General features: G+C 36.8%; 2 protein-coding genes across 2 annotated transcripts in view; one reads left to right on the forward strand and one right to left on the reverse strand.

Annotated features, from left to right (window-relative positions):
* Window positions 1-21,054, reverse strand: part of SUGCT (succinyl-CoA:glutarate-CoA transferase) — a 780,750-nt gene that overhangs the window by 729,217 nt on the left and 30,479 nt on the right. Inside the window, exons 4-6 of the mRNA XM_035026545.1 lie at window positions 15,626-15,711; window positions 15,047-15,097; window positions 5,518-5,663 (exon numbers count right to left, since the gene is read on the reverse strand). Coding sequence (XP_034882436.1) covers window positions 5,518-5,663; window positions 15,047-15,097; window positions 15,626-15,711 — 283 coding nt within the window. The remainder of the gene's footprint in view (window positions 1-5,517; window positions 5,664-15,046; window positions 15,098-15,625; window positions 15,712-21,054) is intronic.
* The window catches only part of LOC118024558 (transcription factor BTF3-like), a 3,068-nt gene continuing 1,033 nt past the window's right edge, over window positions 19,020-21,054 (forward strand). The window contains exon 1 of the mRNA XM_035026535.1: window positions 19,020-19,899. Within this exon, the coding sequence (XP_034882426.1) occupies window positions 19,396-19,899 (504 nt within the window). The 5' untranslated portion in view covers window positions 19,020-19,395. The remainder of the gene's footprint in view (window positions 19,900-21,054) is intronic.

A 21,054-nucleotide genomic window follows, 5' to 3' on the forward strand; every position in this document is an offset into this window, starting at 1 on the left:
CTTTGCTTCATCCACACTTGGTAGTGTCAGACTTTAAATGTCTGTCAATCTCTTAGGTGTGAAGCGGATAGGTGTGAAGCGGAATATTATTCTTGTTTTAATTTGCATTTTTCTTTTTTTATTTAAATTTTCGTTAGTTAACATACAGTGTAATTTGCACTTTTCTAAAAACTACTGAGCCTGAGTAACTTTTTACGGCCATTCAGGTTTCCTTTTCTGGAGCTTGCCCATTTGTCCATTGAATTGTTTCTCTTTTTTTCTATCTGATTTAAAGGAATTTTTAATATATTCTGGTTATTAATCCTTTGTCAGTTATCTTCCAAGGATCTGTGACTCAGCTCCTTGACTTTTTATGGTGGCTTTTGATGCACAAAAGTTTTTCATTTTAATAAGTAGTCGAGTTTATCAATCTCTTCCGTTGTAGTTTATACTTTTCGTATGCTGTCTACAAAATTCTTCCCTGCCCTAAGGTCATAAAGACATTGTCCTATACTGTTTTCTAAAAGTTTTAAAGTTTTACTTTTTATATTTAGAGCTTAAATCAACATTATGTTACTACACAGAATAAACTCAAGATGAATTTTATCTTTCCCCATAAGGATAACCAATGTTCTACCATCAATTACTGCATATTCTATTCTTTAATGATCTAGAGTATAAGCCCTAAAAAACATGTTTCCATACATATGCCAGCATGTTTGAGCTCTCTATTCTGTTCCATCGATGTATTTCTTTATCCTCATACTAATACCACACCGTCTTATTACTATAGGTTGTATCAGTCTTTATATCTAACAGGGCAAATGTGCCTACCAGGTTCTTCCTTAAAACTGTCTTAGAGCTCTCAGACTTTTTTTCTATTTAAAACTAAAGAATGGGTCTAACTCTCTAAAATATTCTCTTTGATATGAGTTTTGAGGTCCCTCTTGAGGACCTATCCTCAAGCAGAATCCTGTAATCTGTCCATACAAGGACAGAGATTAAGAAAATGCCTTTGGGGAATTCACAAAAATCAGAAAGGTACTTTGCAAAGCCCTTTCCCAACCCCCAAAAAATTATTAAAGGGCATACACAATGTTCCTTCCACAAAATTAGTCTAATCAATAATGCAATGTTTATCCTTCTAGGAAAAAAGAGTAATGAAGTTAATAAGAAAAAAGTAAATATTTTAAAATGTGGTAGAGAGGATTTTTACTGCTAAGTTTTTATAATTAATAACATGCTCAGAAGAAACAAAGGAGAGAAGGTACAACTTAAAATTAAAGCACCATGGAGAATATCATTATACTTCTAAAAGTATAGAGAGGTAGAGAACGGTCAGTTTAAAAAACAAAACTTCTTTAAAAATATAAATATACCTTTTCAGAGATTTTCTCTACCCACTGGTATAGAGGAAACACAAGTTTTCTCAAAAAGTAATTCCTAGTGAATTATAGCTTTTTAAACACTGCCCCCTAATGTTCATACTCTGAAATGATAAGAGGACTTTGCTAACAAAAAGAATCCGGTCCTTCCTCCCTTGTGATCAGTCTAACATTCTTGTCCTGCAGACCAGATTTCACAGACTGAGGCAATCTCAACCACACAACTGTCAGAGTGCATTAAAATAAATCTCCCAACCATTCTAAGATTACTCTCATCAGCAATAAGGCCAACATGTGAGTGAGAACAGACTATTTGGGCTTGGACAGCACTGACAGAACACTAATGCCACTGGGAAACATCAGGAAAGTCTAGGATCCCAATCATAACATGTGCAACTTTAGACTGATCTAATCAGTCTTATTAAAAAATATCAAAAACAAACACTGATTACCAAGAATATCAAACTTTTACAAAAGAGGTGGCCCTTACTTTATATACACCCAAATTCATGACTCATAAATGACCTCTGCTTCCAAAGATTCTGTTGACATTTAGACTCCCTGATGAGTAAATATGATTAACAACAAATGAGAGAGAAGAGCAAGAATATACTATTCTCAAGTCAAGCTGTTCAGTGTCTTGTAATCAGAAAGTCCATGTCATCACATAAAAATATAAGTTATAACAATATAACACATAACAATGATAAACGTCTAAATATGGAAAGCATAGAGGCACTTAATATTTAGTCAAGACGCCTGAGTTTTAAAGCCGTGTGGCATTAAATAGCTGTGTGACCAGAGGTCCCTTGGACATTCTGAACCTGTTTCCTTATCAGGAAATAAAGTAGAATGAACTGTATGGATGTTTTTCTCATGATTGTCAGGAGATGGTGATGTAGAGGATTACAGAATTATGAAAGGTGCTTGTTCAGACTGCAAAGGCCTCTCCCCATCACCTCCTTATTCCCCCCATCCCTATCACTGAAAAGCATATCAAAATCCCCACTCTCCCCATAGCTGAGAACTTCTGCATTATACAATCTATCTACAAGGCCCTTTGACACACTAAAATGTTAATATGGGATCTGAGAACTGGAAGAAAACGCAGAGATTCTCTAACCACAAGCCAGGACCCAGAACTTTGGCTTTAACTATAGTCAGTGATAGATGTGAAACTTTGGGAACTGTAAGGCTTCCCAAGTGGAGTAGGTTTTTGTTTGTTTGTTTGTTTTTTAGATTTTATTTATTTATTCGAGAGACAGAGCGCAGAAGCAGGGGAAGGGGCAGAGGGAGAGGAGAAGCAGACTCCCCGCCGAGTGGGGAGCCGGCAGCCCGACGTGGAGCTCCATCCCAAGACCCTGATATCATGACCTGAGCTGAAGTCAGATGCTTAACCGACTGAGCCACCCAGGTGCCCCTCACGTAGATTAGCATTTTGTTTGGCTGGAGGACGTGATAAAATACATTATTATTCCTAATCTTTACCCCTCTTGAAATCCACACCTTGCCATGTAACTCTGTAGTTGCTGCCACAAGAGTAGAATATATTTCACCATGCATTGGTATTGGGCTTGGTTGAGTGACTTGCCTTGACCAAAGGAATGTTAAGCAAATGGGATGTGAGCTAATGCTTTAAACGTGCTTGTGAGGTTAGGCTCATTCTCTTGTACTCTTGCCTTTCACTATGAAGAAAACATGCATTTGGTAGCCACAGGTCCAAGGAGTATAAGAGACAGGTAGAGCACACCAGGCCCCCAACCCGAAACTTGGAATCTAACCAGTCTGGATCAGCTGAACCTCAGCCAATGCAAATTCATGGGAATGAGAAATAAATACTTACTGTCATAGAAGACTTCGCATTTGCTAGTTATGTAGCATTTTTATGATACAAGGTAATTTGAACATAATTAATATTTTACCTATTCTAGTAATTTAGACCTCCATATTTCCACTGGACTGTGAGATTTTTAAGGAAAAATCTTTTCCTCTCTGACACATATAAATATTGATATATAGACATAAAAATTGAAGTGTGATTACGTATCTATAAAATAGTACATCTAAGAAAGAGTCAGATTTAGCAGGAAAGAGTCATCTACTATGTACAGACCCTGTCCCTCATGCTGATTCAGTAGAGAAGTTAATGATCACTGGGCTCATCATCCTCTCTAAAATAATACCAACCAAAAATTGCAGTTATAGCTTAATTTATATAAAAAAGCACTACATAATTATACTGTGAAAAGCATTATTTATACTAAAGTAATATGTCATAGTCAAAGTACTATTATATCTCAAGTAACCTGAATGCATAGAAACAGGAGTATTTTGGTTATTATTACTTTATGACTAATAAAGAAACAGTTTTAATCCTATCGCTCCTCAACCACCTCCACCACTCCTACCCTAATTCAAGCCACCAGCATCTCTAGCCTGGAGTAGTTCAATAGCTTCACAATTGTTCTTCCACTTCTACCCTTGTCCTCTACAGTCTATTCTCACCACAGTAGCTAAAGTGATTCTTTTAAAAATATGTCAGATCGTATCATTCTTCTGTTCAAAACACTCCATTAACTTACAAACTTATTCAAAGTTAAAAGCCAAATTCCTTAAGAGTTTCTAACAAGCTCTTCGTGATCTTGCTAACCAACATCTCCCTGTTTTTCTTCCTGTTACATTCCCCTTGGCTCACTCTGCTTCAGCCACCCTTGATGGTCCTCAAATATGCCCAGCACATTCCTGCCTTACGTCCTTTGCACTTGCTGTTTCTCCTTCCTGAAGCCATCTTTGCCGATATCCACATGATTCACTCCTTTACTTCATCCAGGTCTCTGCTCAAATGTCACTTTATCAAGGGAGTCTTCTTTTTTTTTTATTTATTCATTTGAGAGAGAGGAAAAAAGCATGCGGGGGAAGGGGCAGAAGGAAAGGGAGAAGCAGGCTCCCTGCTGAGCATGGAGCTCAACACGGAGCTCAATCCAGGACCCCAGATCATGACCTGAGCGAAAGGCAGGCGCTTAACCAACGGAGCCCCCCAGGCGCCCCCAAGGGAGCCTTCTCTTATCTCCAAGTATAAAATAGCTCCTCCTCACCCTATCCCTCTTGCCCTACTTTATTTCTCTTTAGCCCTTATCACTACCGGCCTCAATTACAAAAAAGACTAAAGAATATGTTCATTTATTTACTATCTCCCTAACCTATAATGCAAACCTCCATGAGAGCATAAATATGTACTATTCACTGCCACATCCCAGAACCTTAGAATATTGCCTGGCAAATCATAGGCCTGCTGTAAATATTTGGTAGATGAATAAAGACTGCAAATATTAGGAATTTTTCTGATAAAAACTATTAATTAAAAACTAATTAGATAAAAACTAAAATTAAACTCAGAATTTTCGAGCCACTTTTCTATATTGCATCCCTAATTAATAGTTAAGTGCTTAAAAATGTTTAACTAATATGATAACCTTTTTTCCTTGGACCTAAATACACATACATACACACACACACACACAAACACCCACAACATTCCCCAGCTAAACAATCTGGAGGACTTTATAGCACTCTTTTCCTTCACCTGGGGCTTAACACTTGTGAATAAATTAAAGGGATATGTTGATTTCCTGTGCTACCCTACAGCCAACTAATATTGCACCTACAATTCTACATATGAATTAATAACAGTACTTTATAAATGTCTGTAAAATATCAATAGAAAAACTGGCAAAAAACTATAGGCATACAATTCAAGAAGAAATACAAACAGCCAAGGGGCGCCTGGGTGGCTCAGTCATTGAGCATCTGCCTTCGGCTCAGGTCATGATCCCGGGTCCTAGGATCGAGCCCCACATCGGGCTCCCTGCTCGGCGGGAGGCCTGCTTCTCCCTCTCGCACTCCCCCTGCTCGTGTTCCCTCTCTCGCTGTGTCTCTCTCTTTCAAATAAATAAATAAATAAAATCTTTAAAAAAAAAAAAAAGAAATACAAACAGCCAATAAATATAGGAAAAATCTTCATTTCAGTTAATATTCTTTAACGATTAATTGAAAGGTGAGGGCTAGGGAGAGCAGAATCACTTCAAGAAAACCAACACTAGCAAGAGGTTTCTTACATGGACAAAGAAACCCAATAACTGGAAAATCTACTCACTGACAAGGGTGTGGGGTCAAAATACCTGTGATGGAACAGTAGACGATGTGAGGCGCAATCTTGTCTATATCTTCATACCCCAGGCCCATGGCAGATAGTTTGCCAGGGACATAGTTTTCCACAAATACATCACAAACGGCTGCAAGCTGAGGAAAGAGGGCAAGATGAGTCAGACTTCTTAAGAGACTTCCAAACTTGAAACAAACCCCCACATGACACAATTCGAATTTCAGTAAACACAGTTGATCCTCACATTGTGATAGTCCAGAAAAATCACAGGAAAAGTAGAATTACAAAGTAGAATTAAATGAACATAAAGGCTCTGGTCAACTACTTGAGGTATTACTGCCAATAAAGAATGGCCATTAAAATATTCAGCAAATATCATGGTGTTAAGTGTATCTGCTCACATTAAATGTAAGAAATATCTAGGTTATACGGTCCAAATATAGTCTCAAGAAGCTTAGGTAGAAAAGTTAAAATATACATATAAAAATATATGAAAAACATCTCAAACCCTTTATGAAAAACTAAACACAATGTCTTTGCTATTCTCCATCCTTACTATATAACATTCCTCATTACAACCTGCACATATAGGTACCTAATACACGTAAACGTGATTCGGAAATGCTTTCATACTTTTCAGATGCTTCCTTTCCAAAGAGTTCTAAATGTATTTAATTAACCATTAAAAAAAAAAAAAAAAAAAACATTAAACTGTAACCCAGTGAGTCAGTAAGTCAGATACAAGGCCCAGAGTTTGATTCCCAGATCACTGATATCTGAACTGGAGGACAATGAACCAACGTAAACCTAACCTTAAAATTATTTTCAAAATTTCAATTGTGACTCCATATCTTTTAAGATCTGTTTTAAAATCATCCAAAAGTTATACTATTTCACCCAGAGAAATTCATTGCACTAGTTTTTTTTTTAAGGTTTTAATTTTAAATAATCTCTACACCCAATGTGGGGTTCAAACCCAAAAGCCCAAGATCCAGAGTCACACACTCCACCAACTGAGCCAGCCAGGAGCCCCCATTACAGTTATTCTTGAACATATCCAAGTGCCTCATAATTATTCAACAATTTTTTAATTGCCCTTTTCACATAGATTTAGATATAGTCACACATACAAACTAACATAATAGAATAAGATTCTAGATAAAGGATGGGCAAATTTTTCTATAAAAGGTCAAATAATAAATATCTTCAGCCATCAGAAAACTCCCCCCGAGTTATATTGCTCTCCACTCGAACTACAAGTGTTATATATGACAATTACTTCAGGGGAAACCAAGTGTTTACTGCATTTCCCCGATACAATAATCTACTAGGAAATAAAGTAAGAATACTGGTTTCCAGTTTTACTGGTGATCACCTCTTCCTCATCTAAGTGCTCACAAATCACCTAAAAAATCTATTCTGGAATCTGACCCACAATAAAAAGCAAGCACAATTTTGTATGAGTAGAGAAGCTACTTTTTCTTTCTGAAAGGGAAAAAAGAAAATCTTCCGTCCAGTCACAGTGTAGTAATAAGAACTAAAATTAATTGAAATATAGGGTATCTAATTCTGGGTTCTCTTCATTAGACATAATTTAAGAACAGTGGATATCAGAAGTAGAAAGGAAAGTGATGATAATAATTTAACCACATTTATGAATAAGGAATCATAAAGTAATTTTTAGAATGTTGTTATCAAAGAATATGCTTATTGGTAGGAAATGTATTCTGAAAGATTTCAGCACAAAGTTTCATATCTTACACTTTAAAATAATTCAAGGGGCACTTGGGGGGGATCAGTCAGTTAAGCATTTGACTCATGATTTCAGCTCAGGTCATGATCTCAGAGTCATGAGATCAAGCCCCACACTGGGCTCCGCGTTCAGTGTGGAGTCGGCTTGAGATTCTCTCTCCCTCTTCCTCTGCCCCTACCCCTGCTCACTCTCTCTAAATAAATAAATCTTAAAAAAAAAAAATAGGGAAGCCTGGGTGGCTCCGTTGGTTAAGCATCTGCCTTCGGCTCAGGTCATGATCTCAGGGTTCTGGGATCGAGCCCCACATTGGGCTCCCTGCTCAGAGGGAAGCCAACTTCTCCCTCTCCCACTCCCTCTGCTTGTGTTCTCTCTCTTGCTGTGTCTCTCCCTGTCAAATAAATAAATAAAATCTTTAAAAAATAATGCTAATAAAATATATAAAACAGTTCAAAAATACACACAAACACACGCATAGGTATACATATATAAATAAGCAAATATAGCAAAATAACAACATTACTGCATCTAGACATAGGGTTAAAGAAAGTTCATTATACTCTTCTTTCAACTCTTTTGTAGGTTTGAATTTTTCATAATAAAATGTTGGAAGAAAATAAAATCCCATGACATTACTCTGTGGACCATAACATGTGCACTAGAGATATTGTGACTATCAACTAATTAACATAGAGAATTATTTGAAGTATAAATGATGTATCAGAAAGTTATCAAATCATATTGCTATGGAAATTCCAGGCTCCACATAGATTTTCTAAGCAGAGTTTTCTTTTTTGCGCAAGCTGTTTTTGGTTAGCCTAGGAGACAAAGGAGTCATATTTTTTGAAGCTCTCATGTATCCAGCTGATTGCTTTGTATGCTACTTTGGAACCGTTTCCATAAACTAAACTCATTATATTAGCAATCACAGCCACCATGGTCTGAATACAGAGGCTGTTTTGCTACTCTTAAACTAAAAGAGAAATTGATGCCAGAAAGATTAAAAAGACTAGGCAAAAAATAATTTCCCCCCCCAGCAATACAATACATAACATGCTAAAAGCTACAAACGTATAACTAGCTAAAAGCAACAGACATGAATAATGTCCCCATATAATCTATGTAAGTTTAATATGACTTGAAATGTACTTTATTATCATCAATCACACATGAAGAGAAATCAAGCCCATAATGAAAGTTAATTCAAAGTTGCTGCAGGATGGTAGAAGACTGGCAAGATCCAAAGACAGTGAGAAGGAAGTCCCAGAGATTCGTTTACTTTGGTCAGCACTACACATGTAGGCCTAAAGTACTCAAATGTACACTTATGTCTTAGTAGCAAGAATTATGAATTCCACCTTATACTGCCCCATTGAGAAGCTCTAATGAAATTGTGAAGTATCTGCTCAATGAAATCTGAAACCTTGACTACTTAGGATAAAATATCAGAATGCTCTGAAATAGAAGCAAAGAAGCAGGAACTGTGACCACTGAAGATGAATCTGAGAGAGAGAGAACAGAAAGAGGAGAATTAAGGCGAGAATAATCTCCTAAAAATAATTAATAAAACAAAATAACCACTGAGAAGAAGATAAAAAGAATGGTCTGAAAATGAAGACCATGGGAATTGGGTCCAAAGTGAGGGTAGACAACTGCAGAAAAATAGAGCAGGGCAACAGTTAATGGAGAAAAAATTAGAAAAATCAAATTAAGTTTCAATTGAAAAATAAAACAAAAACAAACAAATCTAAGTTACAGTAAGGAAAAGCTGTATGAAAACAGAGCAGTAAGATCAGGACAATTATCAAACTCTGTGTTCAAAATATATCTAGTAATCAAAAAGTCTACATTTGCTGGATTGACCCAAGAAAACCAAAGTGGGTGGTCACTAATTCTGATCTTACTAATTAAAAGAAATTATCTCTCAATCAGCCAGACAGATAAGGAAAGTAGCAGCAGGGCAATGATGTCAAAGTTGATGCTTTGATATGAAACAAATTTGGGTATTTAGCTCTCTAATCACATACACTTACATCCATTAGATAGGATTTTTTTTTAACATATATTATTTGTTTCAGAGGTACAGGTCTGTGATTCAACAGTCTTACACAATTCACAGCGCTCAATAGCACACACCCTCCCCAATGTCTATCACCCAGCCACCCCATCCCTCCCATCATCCCCCTCCACTCCAGCAACACTCAGTTTGTTTCCTGAGATTAAGAATTCCCCATATCAGTGAGATCATATGATACATGTCTTTCTCTGATTGACTTATTTCGCTTAGCATAATACCCTCCAGTTCCATCCACATCGTTGTAAATGGCAGGATTTCATTCATTTTGATGGCTGCATAATATTCCCTTGCATATGTATACCACATCTTCTTTATCCATTCATCTGTCGATAGACATCTTGGCTCTTTCCACAGTTTGGCTATTGTGGACATTGCTGCTATAAACATCAGGTGCACGTATCTCTTCGGATCCGTACATTTGTATCTTTGGGGTAAATACCCAGTAGTGCAATTGCTAGGTCATAGAATAGCTCTATTTTCAACTTTGTGAGGAACCTCCAGGCTGTTTTCCAGAGTGGCTGCACCAGCTTGCATTCCCACCAACAGTGTAGGAAGGTTCCCCTTTCTCCACATCCCCGCCAACATCTGTCGTTTCCTGACTTGTTAATTTTAGCCATTCTGACTGGTGTGAGGTGGTATCTCATTGAGGTTTTCATTTGGATTTCCCTGATGCTGAGAGATGTTGAGCACTTTTTCATGTGTCTGTTGGCCATTTGGATGTCTTCTTTGGAAAAATGTCTGTTCATGTCTTCCGCCCCTTTCTTGATTGGACCATTTGTACTTTGGGTGTTGAGTTTGATAAGTTGTTTATAGATTTTGGATACCAGCCCTTTATCTGATATGTCATTTGCAAATATCTTCTCCCATTCTGTCAGTTGTCTTTTGGTTTTGTTGACTGTTTCCTTTGCTTTGCAAAAGCTTTTTATCTTGATGAAGTCCCAATAGTTCATTTTTGCCCTTGCTTCCCTTGTCTTTGGCGATGTTTCTAGGAAGAAGTTGCTGCGGCTGAGGTCGAAGAGGTTGCTGCCTGTGTTCTCCTTTAGGATTTTGATGGACTCCTGTCTCACATTGAGGTCTTTCATCCATTTTGAATCTATTTTTGTGTGTGGTGTAAGGAAATGGTCCAGTTTCATTCTTCAGCATGTGGCTGTCCAATTTTCCCAACACCATTTGTTGAAGAGACTGTCTTTGTTCCATTGGACATTCTTTCCTGCTTTGTCAAAGATGAGTTGACCATAGAGTTGAGGGTCCATTTCTGGGTTCTCTGTTCTGTTCCATTGATCTAGGTGTCTGTTTTTGTGCCAGTACCATACTGTCTTGATGATGACAGCTTTGTAATAGAGCCTGACGTCTGGAATTGTGATGCTGCCAGCTTTGCTTTTCTCTTTCAACATTCCTCTGGCTATTCAGGGTCTTTTCTGGTTCCATACAAATTTTAGGATTATTTGTTCCATTTCTTTGAAAAAAGTGGATGGTATTTTGATAGGGATTGCATTACATGTGTAGACTGCTCTAGGTAGCATTGACATCTTCACAATATTTGTTCTTCCAATCCATGAGCATGGAACATTTTTTTCATTTCTTTTTGTCTTCCTCAGTTTCTTTCATGAGTATTTTATAGTTTTCTGAGTACAGATCCTTTGCCTGTTTGGTTAGATTTATTCCCAGGTATCTGATGGTTTGGGGTGCAATTGTAAATGGGATCGACTCCTTAATTTCTCTTTCTTCTGTCTTCTTGTTGGTATATAGGAATGTCACCGATTTCTGTGCATTGATTTTATATCCTGCCACTTTACTGAATTTCTGTAAGAGTTCTAGCAGTTTTGGGGTGGAGTCTTTTGGGTTTTCCACATAAAGTTTCATATCATCTAAAAAGAGAGTTTGACTTCTTCTTTGCTGATTTGGATGCCTTTTATTTCTTTTTGTTGTCTGTTTGCTGTGGCTAGGACTTCTAATACTATGTTGAATAGCAGTGGTGATAGTGGACATTCGTGCAATGTTCCTGACCTTAGGGGGAAAGCTCTCAGTTTTTCCCCATTGAGAACAATATTCACTGTGGGTTTTTCATAGATGACTTTTATGATATTGAGCTATGTACCCTCTATCCCTATACTCTGAAGAGTTTTGATCATGAAAGGATGCTGTACTTTGTCAAATGCTTTTTCTGCATCGATTGAGAGGATCATATGGTTCTCATTCTTTCTTTTATTAATGTATTGTATCACATTGATTGATTTGCAGATGTGAACCAAACTTGCAGCCCAGGGATAAATCCCACTTGGTCGTGGTGAATAATCTTGTGAATGTACTGTTGGATCCTATTGGCTAGTATTTTGGTGAGAGTTTTTGCATCCATGTTCATCAAGGATATTGGCCTGTAATTCTCCTTTTTGATGGGGTCTTGTCTGGTTTTGAGATCAAGGTAATGGTGGCCTCATAAAATGAGTTTGGAAGTTTTCCTTCCATTTCTATTTTTTGGAACAGTTTCAGAAGAATACGTATTAACTCTTCTTAAAATGTTTGGTAGAATTCCCCTGGAAAGCCATCTGGCCCTGGACTTTTGTTTTTTGGGAGATTTTTGATGACTGCTTCAATTTCCTTAGTGGTTATAGGTCTGTTCAGGTTTTCTATTTCTTCCTGGTTCAGTTTTGGTAGTTGATACATGTCTAGGAATGCATCCATTTCTTCCAGGTTATCTAATTTGCTGGCACAGAGTTGCTTATAATATGTTCTTATAATTGTTTGTATTTCTTTGGTGTTAGCTGTGATCTCTCCTCTTTCATTCATGATTTTATTTATTTGGGTCATTTCTCTTTTCTTTTTGATGAGTCTGGCCAGCGGTTTATCAATCTTGTTAATTCTTTCAAAGAACCAGCTCCTAGTTTCATTGATCTGTTCTACTGTTCTTTTGGTTACTATTTCATTGATTTCTGCTCTGATCTTTATTATTTCTCTTCTCCTGTTGGGTTTAGGCTTTATTTGCTGTTCTTTCTCCAGCTCCTTTAGGTGTAGGGTAAGGTTGTGTATTTGAGACCTTTCTTGTTTCTTGAGAAAGGCTTGTATTGCTATACACTTTCCTCTTAGGACTGCCTTTGCTGTATCCCAAAGATTTTGAACAGTTATTTTTTCATTTTCATTGGTTTCCATGATTTCTTAAAATTCCTCTTTAATTTTCTGGTTGACCCATTCATTCTTTAGTAGGATGCTCTTTAGCCTCCATGTATTTGAGTTCTTTCTGACTTTCCTCTTGTGATTGAGTTCTAGTTTCAAAGCACTGTGATCTGAAAATAGGCAGGGAATGATCCCAATCTTTTGGTACCAGTTGAGACCTGATTTGTGACCTAAGATGTGATCCACTCTGGAGAATGTTCCATGAGAACTAGAGAAGAATGTGTATTCTGTTGCTTTGGGATGGAATGTTCTGAATATATCTGTGAAGTCCATTTGGTCCAGTGTGTCATTTAAAGTCTTTATTTCCTTGTTGATCGTTTGCTTAGATGATCTGTCCATTTCAGTGAGGGGGGTGTTAAAGTCCCCCACTATTATCGTATTGTTGTCAATGTGTTTCTTTGTTTTTGTTATTAATTGGCTTTTATAATTGGCTGCTGCCATGGTAGGAGCATAGATATTTACAATTGTTAGATTTTCTTGTTGGATAGACCCTTTAAGTAGGATATAGTGTCCTTCCTCATCTCTTATTACAGTCTTTGGTTTAATATCTAATTTGTCTGATATAAGGATTGCCACCCCAGCTTTCTTTTGGTGTCCATTAGCATGGTAAATGGTTTTCCACCCCCTCACTTTCCATCTGGGGGTGTCTTTGGGTCTAATATGAGTCTCTTGCAGACAGCATTTCACTGGGTCTTGTTTTTTTATCCAATCTGATAGCCTGTGTCTTTTGATTGGGGCATTTAGCCCATTTACATTCAGGGTAACTATTGAAAGATATGAATTTAGTGCCATTGTATTGCCTGTAAGGTGACTGTTACTGAATATTGTCTGTGTTCCTTTCTGGTCTATGTTGCTTTTAGGCTCTCTCTTTGCTTAGAGGACCCCTTTCAGTATTTCTTGTAGGGCTGGTTTCCTGTTTGTAAATTCCTTTAGTTTTTGTTTTTTATCTCTCCTTCTATATTCAATGACAGCCTAGCTGGATATGGTATTCTTGGCTGCATATTTTTCTCATTTAGTGCTCTGAATATATCCTGCCAGTCCTTTCTGGCCTGCCAGGTCTCTGTGGATAGGTCTGTTGCCAATCTAATGTTTCTACCACTGTAGGTTACAGATCTCTTATTCCGAGCTGCTTTCAGGATTTTCTCTTTTGTCTCTGAGACTCAGAAGTTTTACTATTACATGTCGGGGTGTTAACCTATTTTTATTGATTTTGAGAGGGGTTCTCTGTGCCTCCTGGATTTTGATGCCTGTTTCCTTCCCCAAATTAGGGAAGTTCTCTGCTATAATTTGCTCCAATATAGCTTCTGCCCCTTTCTCTCTTTCTTCCTCTTCTGGGATCCCAATTATTCTAATGTTGTTTCGTCTTATGGTATCACTTATCTCTCAAATTCTGCCCTCGTGATCCAGTAGTTGTTTATCTCTTTTTCTCAGCTTCTTTATTTTCCATCATTTGGACTTCTATATCACTAACTCCCTCTTCTGCCCATTTATCCTAGGAGTTAGAGCCTCCATTTTTGATTGCACCTCATTAATAGCCTTTTTGATTTTGACTTGGTTAGATTTTAGTTCTTTTATTTCTCCAGAAAGGGTTTCTCTAATATCTTCCATGCTTTTTTCAAGCCCAGCTAGTATCTTTAAAATCATCATTCTGAACTCTAGTTCCAACTTCTTACTAATGTCCGTATTGATTAGGTCCCTGGCAGTCAGTACTGTCTCTTGTTCTTTTTTTTTTGAGGTGATTTTTTCCATCTTGTCATTTTGTCCAGAGGAGAATAGATGAATGAGAGAACAAATGCTAACAGGGTAACAACAACCCCAGAAAAATATATACTAAACAAATCAGAAGAGACCTGAAACTGGGGGAAAAGAAAGGGAAAGAATGAAAAAAGAAAAAAAAAAGATAAAAAAAAAAAGAAGAATATGATCAAATACGATCAGGCTGGTGCATAGATCAGTGCCACACACTAGATTTTGGATGTATTTTGGTCTGTTAGAAGAAAGTACCTCCCAAAATTTTAAAGAAAGAAAAGCTTATATATGTACAAAAATAAGGGTAAATACAATGAAGGGATGGAATATGACTGTAAAGATGAAAATTATAAAGGATTTTATAAAAGGAATTGATAAGTTGGTTGAAAAAAGAAAGAAGAGGATTTAAAAAAAAAGGGAGAGAATGTGATCAGGCAGGAGACTAGAACAAATCCATACACTAGAGATTTAGGGTATATTTTGGTCTGTTAGAAGAAACTGTACCCCAATATTTTAAAGAGAGAACAACTTATATATATGTATATACCAAAAATAAGGTTAACTACTATGAAGGGATAGAATATGACTCTAAAAATGAAAAATAAAAAAGATATTTTTTAAAAAGCAATTGATAAGATGTTGGTTGAAAAAGGGAAAAAGAAAAATTTTTTTTAAAAAATTAAAAAAATTAACTCAAAGAATCTTTTACTCTGATGTTCAAATCCCCAGTTACAACCCAGGTGGTAAGACGTCTTCCATAGAGCATACTGTACCTCTTTGATGATTCTCACCCCTTTTGGATCCTTGATATTAACAGCTATACTCTAAAAATTAAAATATATATATTAAAATAGTATCATAAAGGTTTTCATATTACTGACAGTTCAGTAAGGGAGCCATTCATATCATATGTTCTCCTCTTAAAGCAAGTGTATTTTCCTCATGAAGAAACATTTAAATTATCTTTACTGATTTTATTTGCAATGTAACTATATTAGGATGATACCAAGGATAACAGTAAAAATTTTTCAAATAATACCAAGTGTTAGGCAATTAGTGATCTCCAAAAGAATAAAATGTAAAGAATCAAATAATTTCTTTCTTTAATAAAATCATTTCCATTATAAACAATTAGAAATTCTCTTGAAATATTTTAAGTTAGTAGAGAAGGAAGATTAGTAAAAAGCTCTCTTGTTTCTATTTGGTACTTGGTGAATGAATAAAATTTCACCTTATTTTAAATATTATATACAAAAAAAGGATAGAAATGAATGAGCCAAGATGATATCAAAAGTTTTGTTATTACAAGAGAATTACACACAAAAAAACAAAGAAAGAAATTATATTCTTACTTTTTTATTTCGATTAACACTGAGAAAATAAGTACTTTCTGTCCCCACAAAAGGTGGCCCCCAAGTTCGTGTATCATCACCAGCTCCTGAAAATAATAGTATGAGCTATTAATTTTTAACTCTTAAACATCATGAGACATCCAAACCAACGTTCACCCATCATATACATTCACAGTTGCCTAAACAAAATCAGCTCAATTCAGTGGAATTTGCAATTTAGAGGGACCATAAGAACTTGTTGGAACTGTCCAAACTCTACCTGCTCATGTTATTCACTAAGTCCTACCATATCATCTTTACTAGAATCCATCCCTGAAAGTCAATATCCAGAAAGAAATATCCTATTAGCAGTCTTTAGATTTAATAAATGTCAAATTTAAAAGAAAAAAACTACTCTCAGTTTTTGGCAAGCAAAAAGTAAAAATCTTCAGCAGTTTAGGTCAAAAAGTAAAAAGCTTTGGCAGTTTAGGTCAGCTCTTTCTGTTTCTTGGCATTAAATGTGCAAAGAAATGCTGAGTCTGCAAAAGATTTTTGTTAAATATTATTTAAACCAGAATAATGGCAAGTGAGATTTTATAATAAAATGGCATCATAAATAAATAAATCTTTAAGTTTCTGTGAAATCCCAGAAATAAACCCAAGCATATATGGCCAACTAATGTATGACAAGGGAACCAAGAACACTCAAAGGAGAAAAGACAAGTCTTCTCAACAAATGGTGCTGGGATAATTGGATACTCATATGTAAAAGAATGAAACTAAACCCATATCTTACACCATTCATCACTCACAAAAATTAACTCAAAAAGGATTAAAGACTTAGACATAAGACTTAAAACCATGAAATTCCTAAAAGAAAACATAGGAACAAAGTTCCTTGACATGGGTCTTGGTAATGATTCTTCTGGATTTGACACTAAAAGCACAAGCAATAAAATAAAAAATAAACATGTGGAGGGGCGCCTGGGTGGCTCAGTCATTAAGTGTCTGCCTTCAGCTCAGGTCATGATCCCAGAATCCTGGGATCAAGCCCCACATCGGGCTCCCTGCTCGGCGGGAAGCCTGCTTCTCCCTCTCCCATCCTTCTGCTTGTGTTCCCTCTCTCAGTGTGTCTCTCTCTGTCAAATAAATAAATAAAATCTTTTAAAACATAAAAATAAAAAAAAAAAACAAGTGGAACTACATCAAACTGAGAAGCTTCTGCACAAAGGAAACCATCAACAAAGTGAAAAGACAACCTACAGAATGGGAAAAAATATTTGCAAACCCTATAGCTGATAACAGGTTAATACCCAAAGCATACAAAGAACTCACACAACTCAAATAAAAAAACAAATAACCCAATCAAAAAATGGGCAAAGGACCCAAAAAGATATTTCTCCAAAGAAAATAGACAAAAGGCCATCAGGTACAGAAAAAGAAGCTTGACATCCACTAGTTATTAGGGAAATGCAAATTAAAACCACAATGAGATAATCACCTCACACCTGTTAGAATGGCCATTGTCAAAAAGACAAGAGCTAACAAAAGAAATGTTGGTGAGGATGTGGAGAAAGGGGACCCCTCGTGCACTTCTGGTAGGAATGTAAATTCGTACAGCCACTGTGGAAAACAGTATGAAGGATCCAAAAAAAATTAAAAAGAGAACTACAATATGATCCAGCAATTCCACTTCTAGGAATATATCCAAAGGAAACAAAAACACTAACTCAAAAAGATATGCACCCCATGTTCATAGCAGCATTATTTACAATAGCAAAATAAGAAATCACCTGTGTCCATTGATGGATGCACGGATAAAGCTATAGTATATATACACAATGGAACACTATTAAGCCATAAAAAATTGAGGAAATCCTACCATTTGTGACAACATGGATGGACCTTGAAAGCATTATTAAATGAAATAAGTCAGACAAATACAAATATTGTATGATCTCACTTATATGTGGAATTTTTTAAAAAACCAAACTCATAGAATAAGAGATCAGACTTGTGGTTACCAGAGGTGGAGGGTGGGGGCAGAGGGAATTGGAGGAAGGTGGTCAAAAGGTAAAAACTGCCAGTCAAAAAGTAAATTAAATACTAGGGATGTAATGTACAGCATGATGACTACAGCTAACACTGCTGTATGTTATATAGGAAATTTGTTAAGAGAGTAAATCCTAATAGATCTCATCACAAGAAGAATATTTTTTCCTTTTTTCTTTTCTTCTTTCTTTTCTTTTTACTGTATCTACATGAGAAGATGGATGTTAGCTGAACCTATTGTGGTAACAATGTATGTAAATCAAACCATCATGTCATTTGCCTCAAACTTACACAGTGATTTATGTTAATTATTTCTCAATACAATTGGGAAAAAATTGTGTGTTATAGCAACAAATCATAAACGGCAACATAAGTTTCGGAATAGCAGGTTCATTTAATTTCAAATAGTATTCTAGAATAAAATTTTAGTCAACTAGGTCTTGCTTCAAAGTAAAAGTTTAAAAACATCAAATATAGGGTGTTTTTTCCTGATCATCTACTTCAAGGGATATATTTGTATTAGATTCAAAGATAACACTATAGAGTTACAGAAAAATTTTCCTTTGCACAAAAAGCAACTGACAATGTAGACAGAGCTCAGAAAATCAATGATTAAATGGCACGAAACAGTATCTTTTAAGGATTTTATAAGGTCTGATTAAATATTGATATTAGAAACTAATCACTATATAAGTAATTACAATTAAAGTATTTATCACTAGCCCCCAAGAAGAGACTACTTGTGAATATGAGTTAGGTTTAAATTCTAATCTCATCTAAATAATATAATTAATCTATTAGCCCATTAGACTTTACCACTGAAACTGATCAAGAAAAACAGACACAGCCTTTTGGAAAACAAAACAAGAGGCCAAAGAATAGACTCATTTATTAAAAAAAAAACAAAAACAAAAAAACAACCTCACAAGAGAAAAGAGAGGACACAGGCTAGAGGAGAAAAGAAATATTAGTTCTAGCAGTGCCTGGGTGGCTCAGTTGGTTAAGCATCTGCTTTCAGCTCAGGTCATGATCCCAGGGTCCTGGGATGGAGTCCTGCATCAGGCTCCCTGCTCAGCGGGGAGTCTGCTTCTCCCTCTCCCTCTGCGCCGCCCCCCACCCCCCACTCATGCTCTCTCACTCTCTCTCTCTCAAATAAATAAATAAAATCTTTAAAAAAAAAAAGAAAAAAGTAGAAGAAGCATTAGTTCTAACTGGAAATGAACCAGTAACAAAACAAAGCAATCATGGTAAGCATCAAATGGAATGGCATGCCCAAAACATCAGGGTAAAAAATGAGCTACAAGATCCCAGAAAGGCAGTCTTCCAGTAATAAACCAGTAAGAAGAGGTTTCAACGAAAAGGTAGGTATGAATCTGGATCTTCAGGATCAGACAGCACCTGTCAGAGTCAAGAGAAAGTCCAGCTACTTCCATTTTTTTGAAGTTTCCAATACATTAATTTTTTTTTAAATAAAGCAACGTCAAGGTAGGGCTACAATTAGATAATTTTATATGTTTACATTCATCTCTCAGGTGGAGATAATGTCAGGAATCTTAATTGGAGGCCTACATGGCTTTCCTACCCAGGGCTTTAGAGAGGATCAGTGGCCTCTGGAAAGAATCAGCATGGATGGCACGTGACAATAAAGACTAAAGAGCTGCCATCTTGCGTCCCCGTGTGTGTGCACCTAATCTCAGCTGGTCCACTCGAGACCCCCTGAGCACCAACTCTGTTCCCCCATGCAGTCCCATTTCTGCTCCAACAAGATGAAAGAAACTATCACGAACCAGGAGAAACTTGCCAAACTGCAAACACAAGTGCACATTGGTGGGAAAGGAACTGCTCGCCGAAAGAAGGTGGTTCATAGAACAGCTACAGCAGATGATAAAAAACTTCAGTTCTCCTTGAAGAAGTTAGGTGTAAACAATATCTCTGGTATTGAAGAAGTGAGTATGTTCACAAACCAAGGAACAGTGATGCCCTCTAACCACCCCAAAGTTCAGGCATCGCTGGCAGCGAACACTTCCACCATTCCAGGCCATGCTGGGACAAAGCAGCTGACGGAAATGCTACCCAGGATCTTAAACCAACTTGGTGCAGACAGTCTGAGTAGTTTAAGAAGACTGGCTGAAGCTCTGCCCACACAATCTGTGGATGGAAAAGCACCACTTGCTATTGGAGAGGATGATGATGATGAAGTTCCAGATCTTGTGGAGAATTTTGATGAAGCTTCCAAGAATGAAGCAAACGGAATTGAGTCAACTTCTGAAGAAGATAAAACTTGAAGAAGTTACTGGGAGCTGCTATTTTATATTATGACTGCTTTTTAAAATTTTGTTCATGGATCTGATAAAATCTAGATCTCTAATATTTTTAAGCCCAAGTCCCTTAGACACTGCAGCTCTCTTCAGTTTTTGCTTATACACAATTCATTCTTTGCAGCTAATTAAGCTGAAGAAGCCTGGGAATAAAGTCTGAAACAAGGTTAATAAAGTTCTTTGCGAAAGAAAGAAAGAAAAGAAAAGAAAGAAAGAAAGAAAGAAAGAAAGAAAGAAAGAAAGAAAGAAAGAAAGAAAGACAGACTAAAGGTCACAAACTGGGAACATTGGCAGTTGAGAGATGTTTTATTTGACCCATACACAATTTAAAGTTTTTAACTAGCTGCCATGATTTCAAAGTCTGGAGATTTCATATAAAATTTCAGACTGCAATATTTCAACACATTCAATCCATTCAGCAAATATTTATTGGGCACCTACTATGTTACAGACAGGGCTCTAGGCAGAGCAGACACAGCAGTGAACAAAAGACCACACCCCTGCCCTCATATCCCTGCCTACGGGGCACAATCCATGAGTACCAGCAACATCATTTGCTGCCCTCCCTCGGTTACTACAGAACAAAGAAAAAGAAAATTTATGTGCTCTTTGATTACAAAAATAAGAATAGTCCCAAGTCAGAAAACTATAACCAAATTTTACTTAATTAAAGACCTGGAGGGGTACCTGGGTGGCTCAGTCGGTTAACCGTCTGCCTTCAGCTCAGGTCATGATCTTAGGGTCCCGGGATCAAGCCCTGCATCCAGCTCCCTGCTCAGCGGGGAAACTGCTTTTCCCTCTCCCTCTGCCTCTCCCCCTGCTATGCTCTCTCTCTCTCAACTAAATAAATAAAATCTTTAAGAAAGAAAGAGAGAGAGAGAAAAGAAGAAAAGAGAAGAGAAGAGAAGGAACAGATGGACGAACTGGAAAAGTGGACATGAAAAAAGACTAGTTCTCTCCTGAACTTTGAAAATCCTGCCAAGTGACTTTTCCTCAGATCTGTGTTGAATAACTATCTCAAAAATCCAAAACAGGGCGCCTGGGTGGCTCAGTTGGTTAAGCGACTGCCTTCGGCTCAGG

This window comes from Mirounga leonina, unplaced genomic scaffold (genome assembly GCF_011800145.1).
Source record: "Mirounga leonina isolate KUSES-001 unplaced genomic scaffold, KU_Mleo_1.0 Mir_199, whole genome shotgun sequence".
NCBI classification, from domain to species: domain Eukaryota; kingdom Metazoa; phylum Chordata; class Mammalia; order Carnivora; family Phocidae; genus Mirounga; species Mirounga leonina.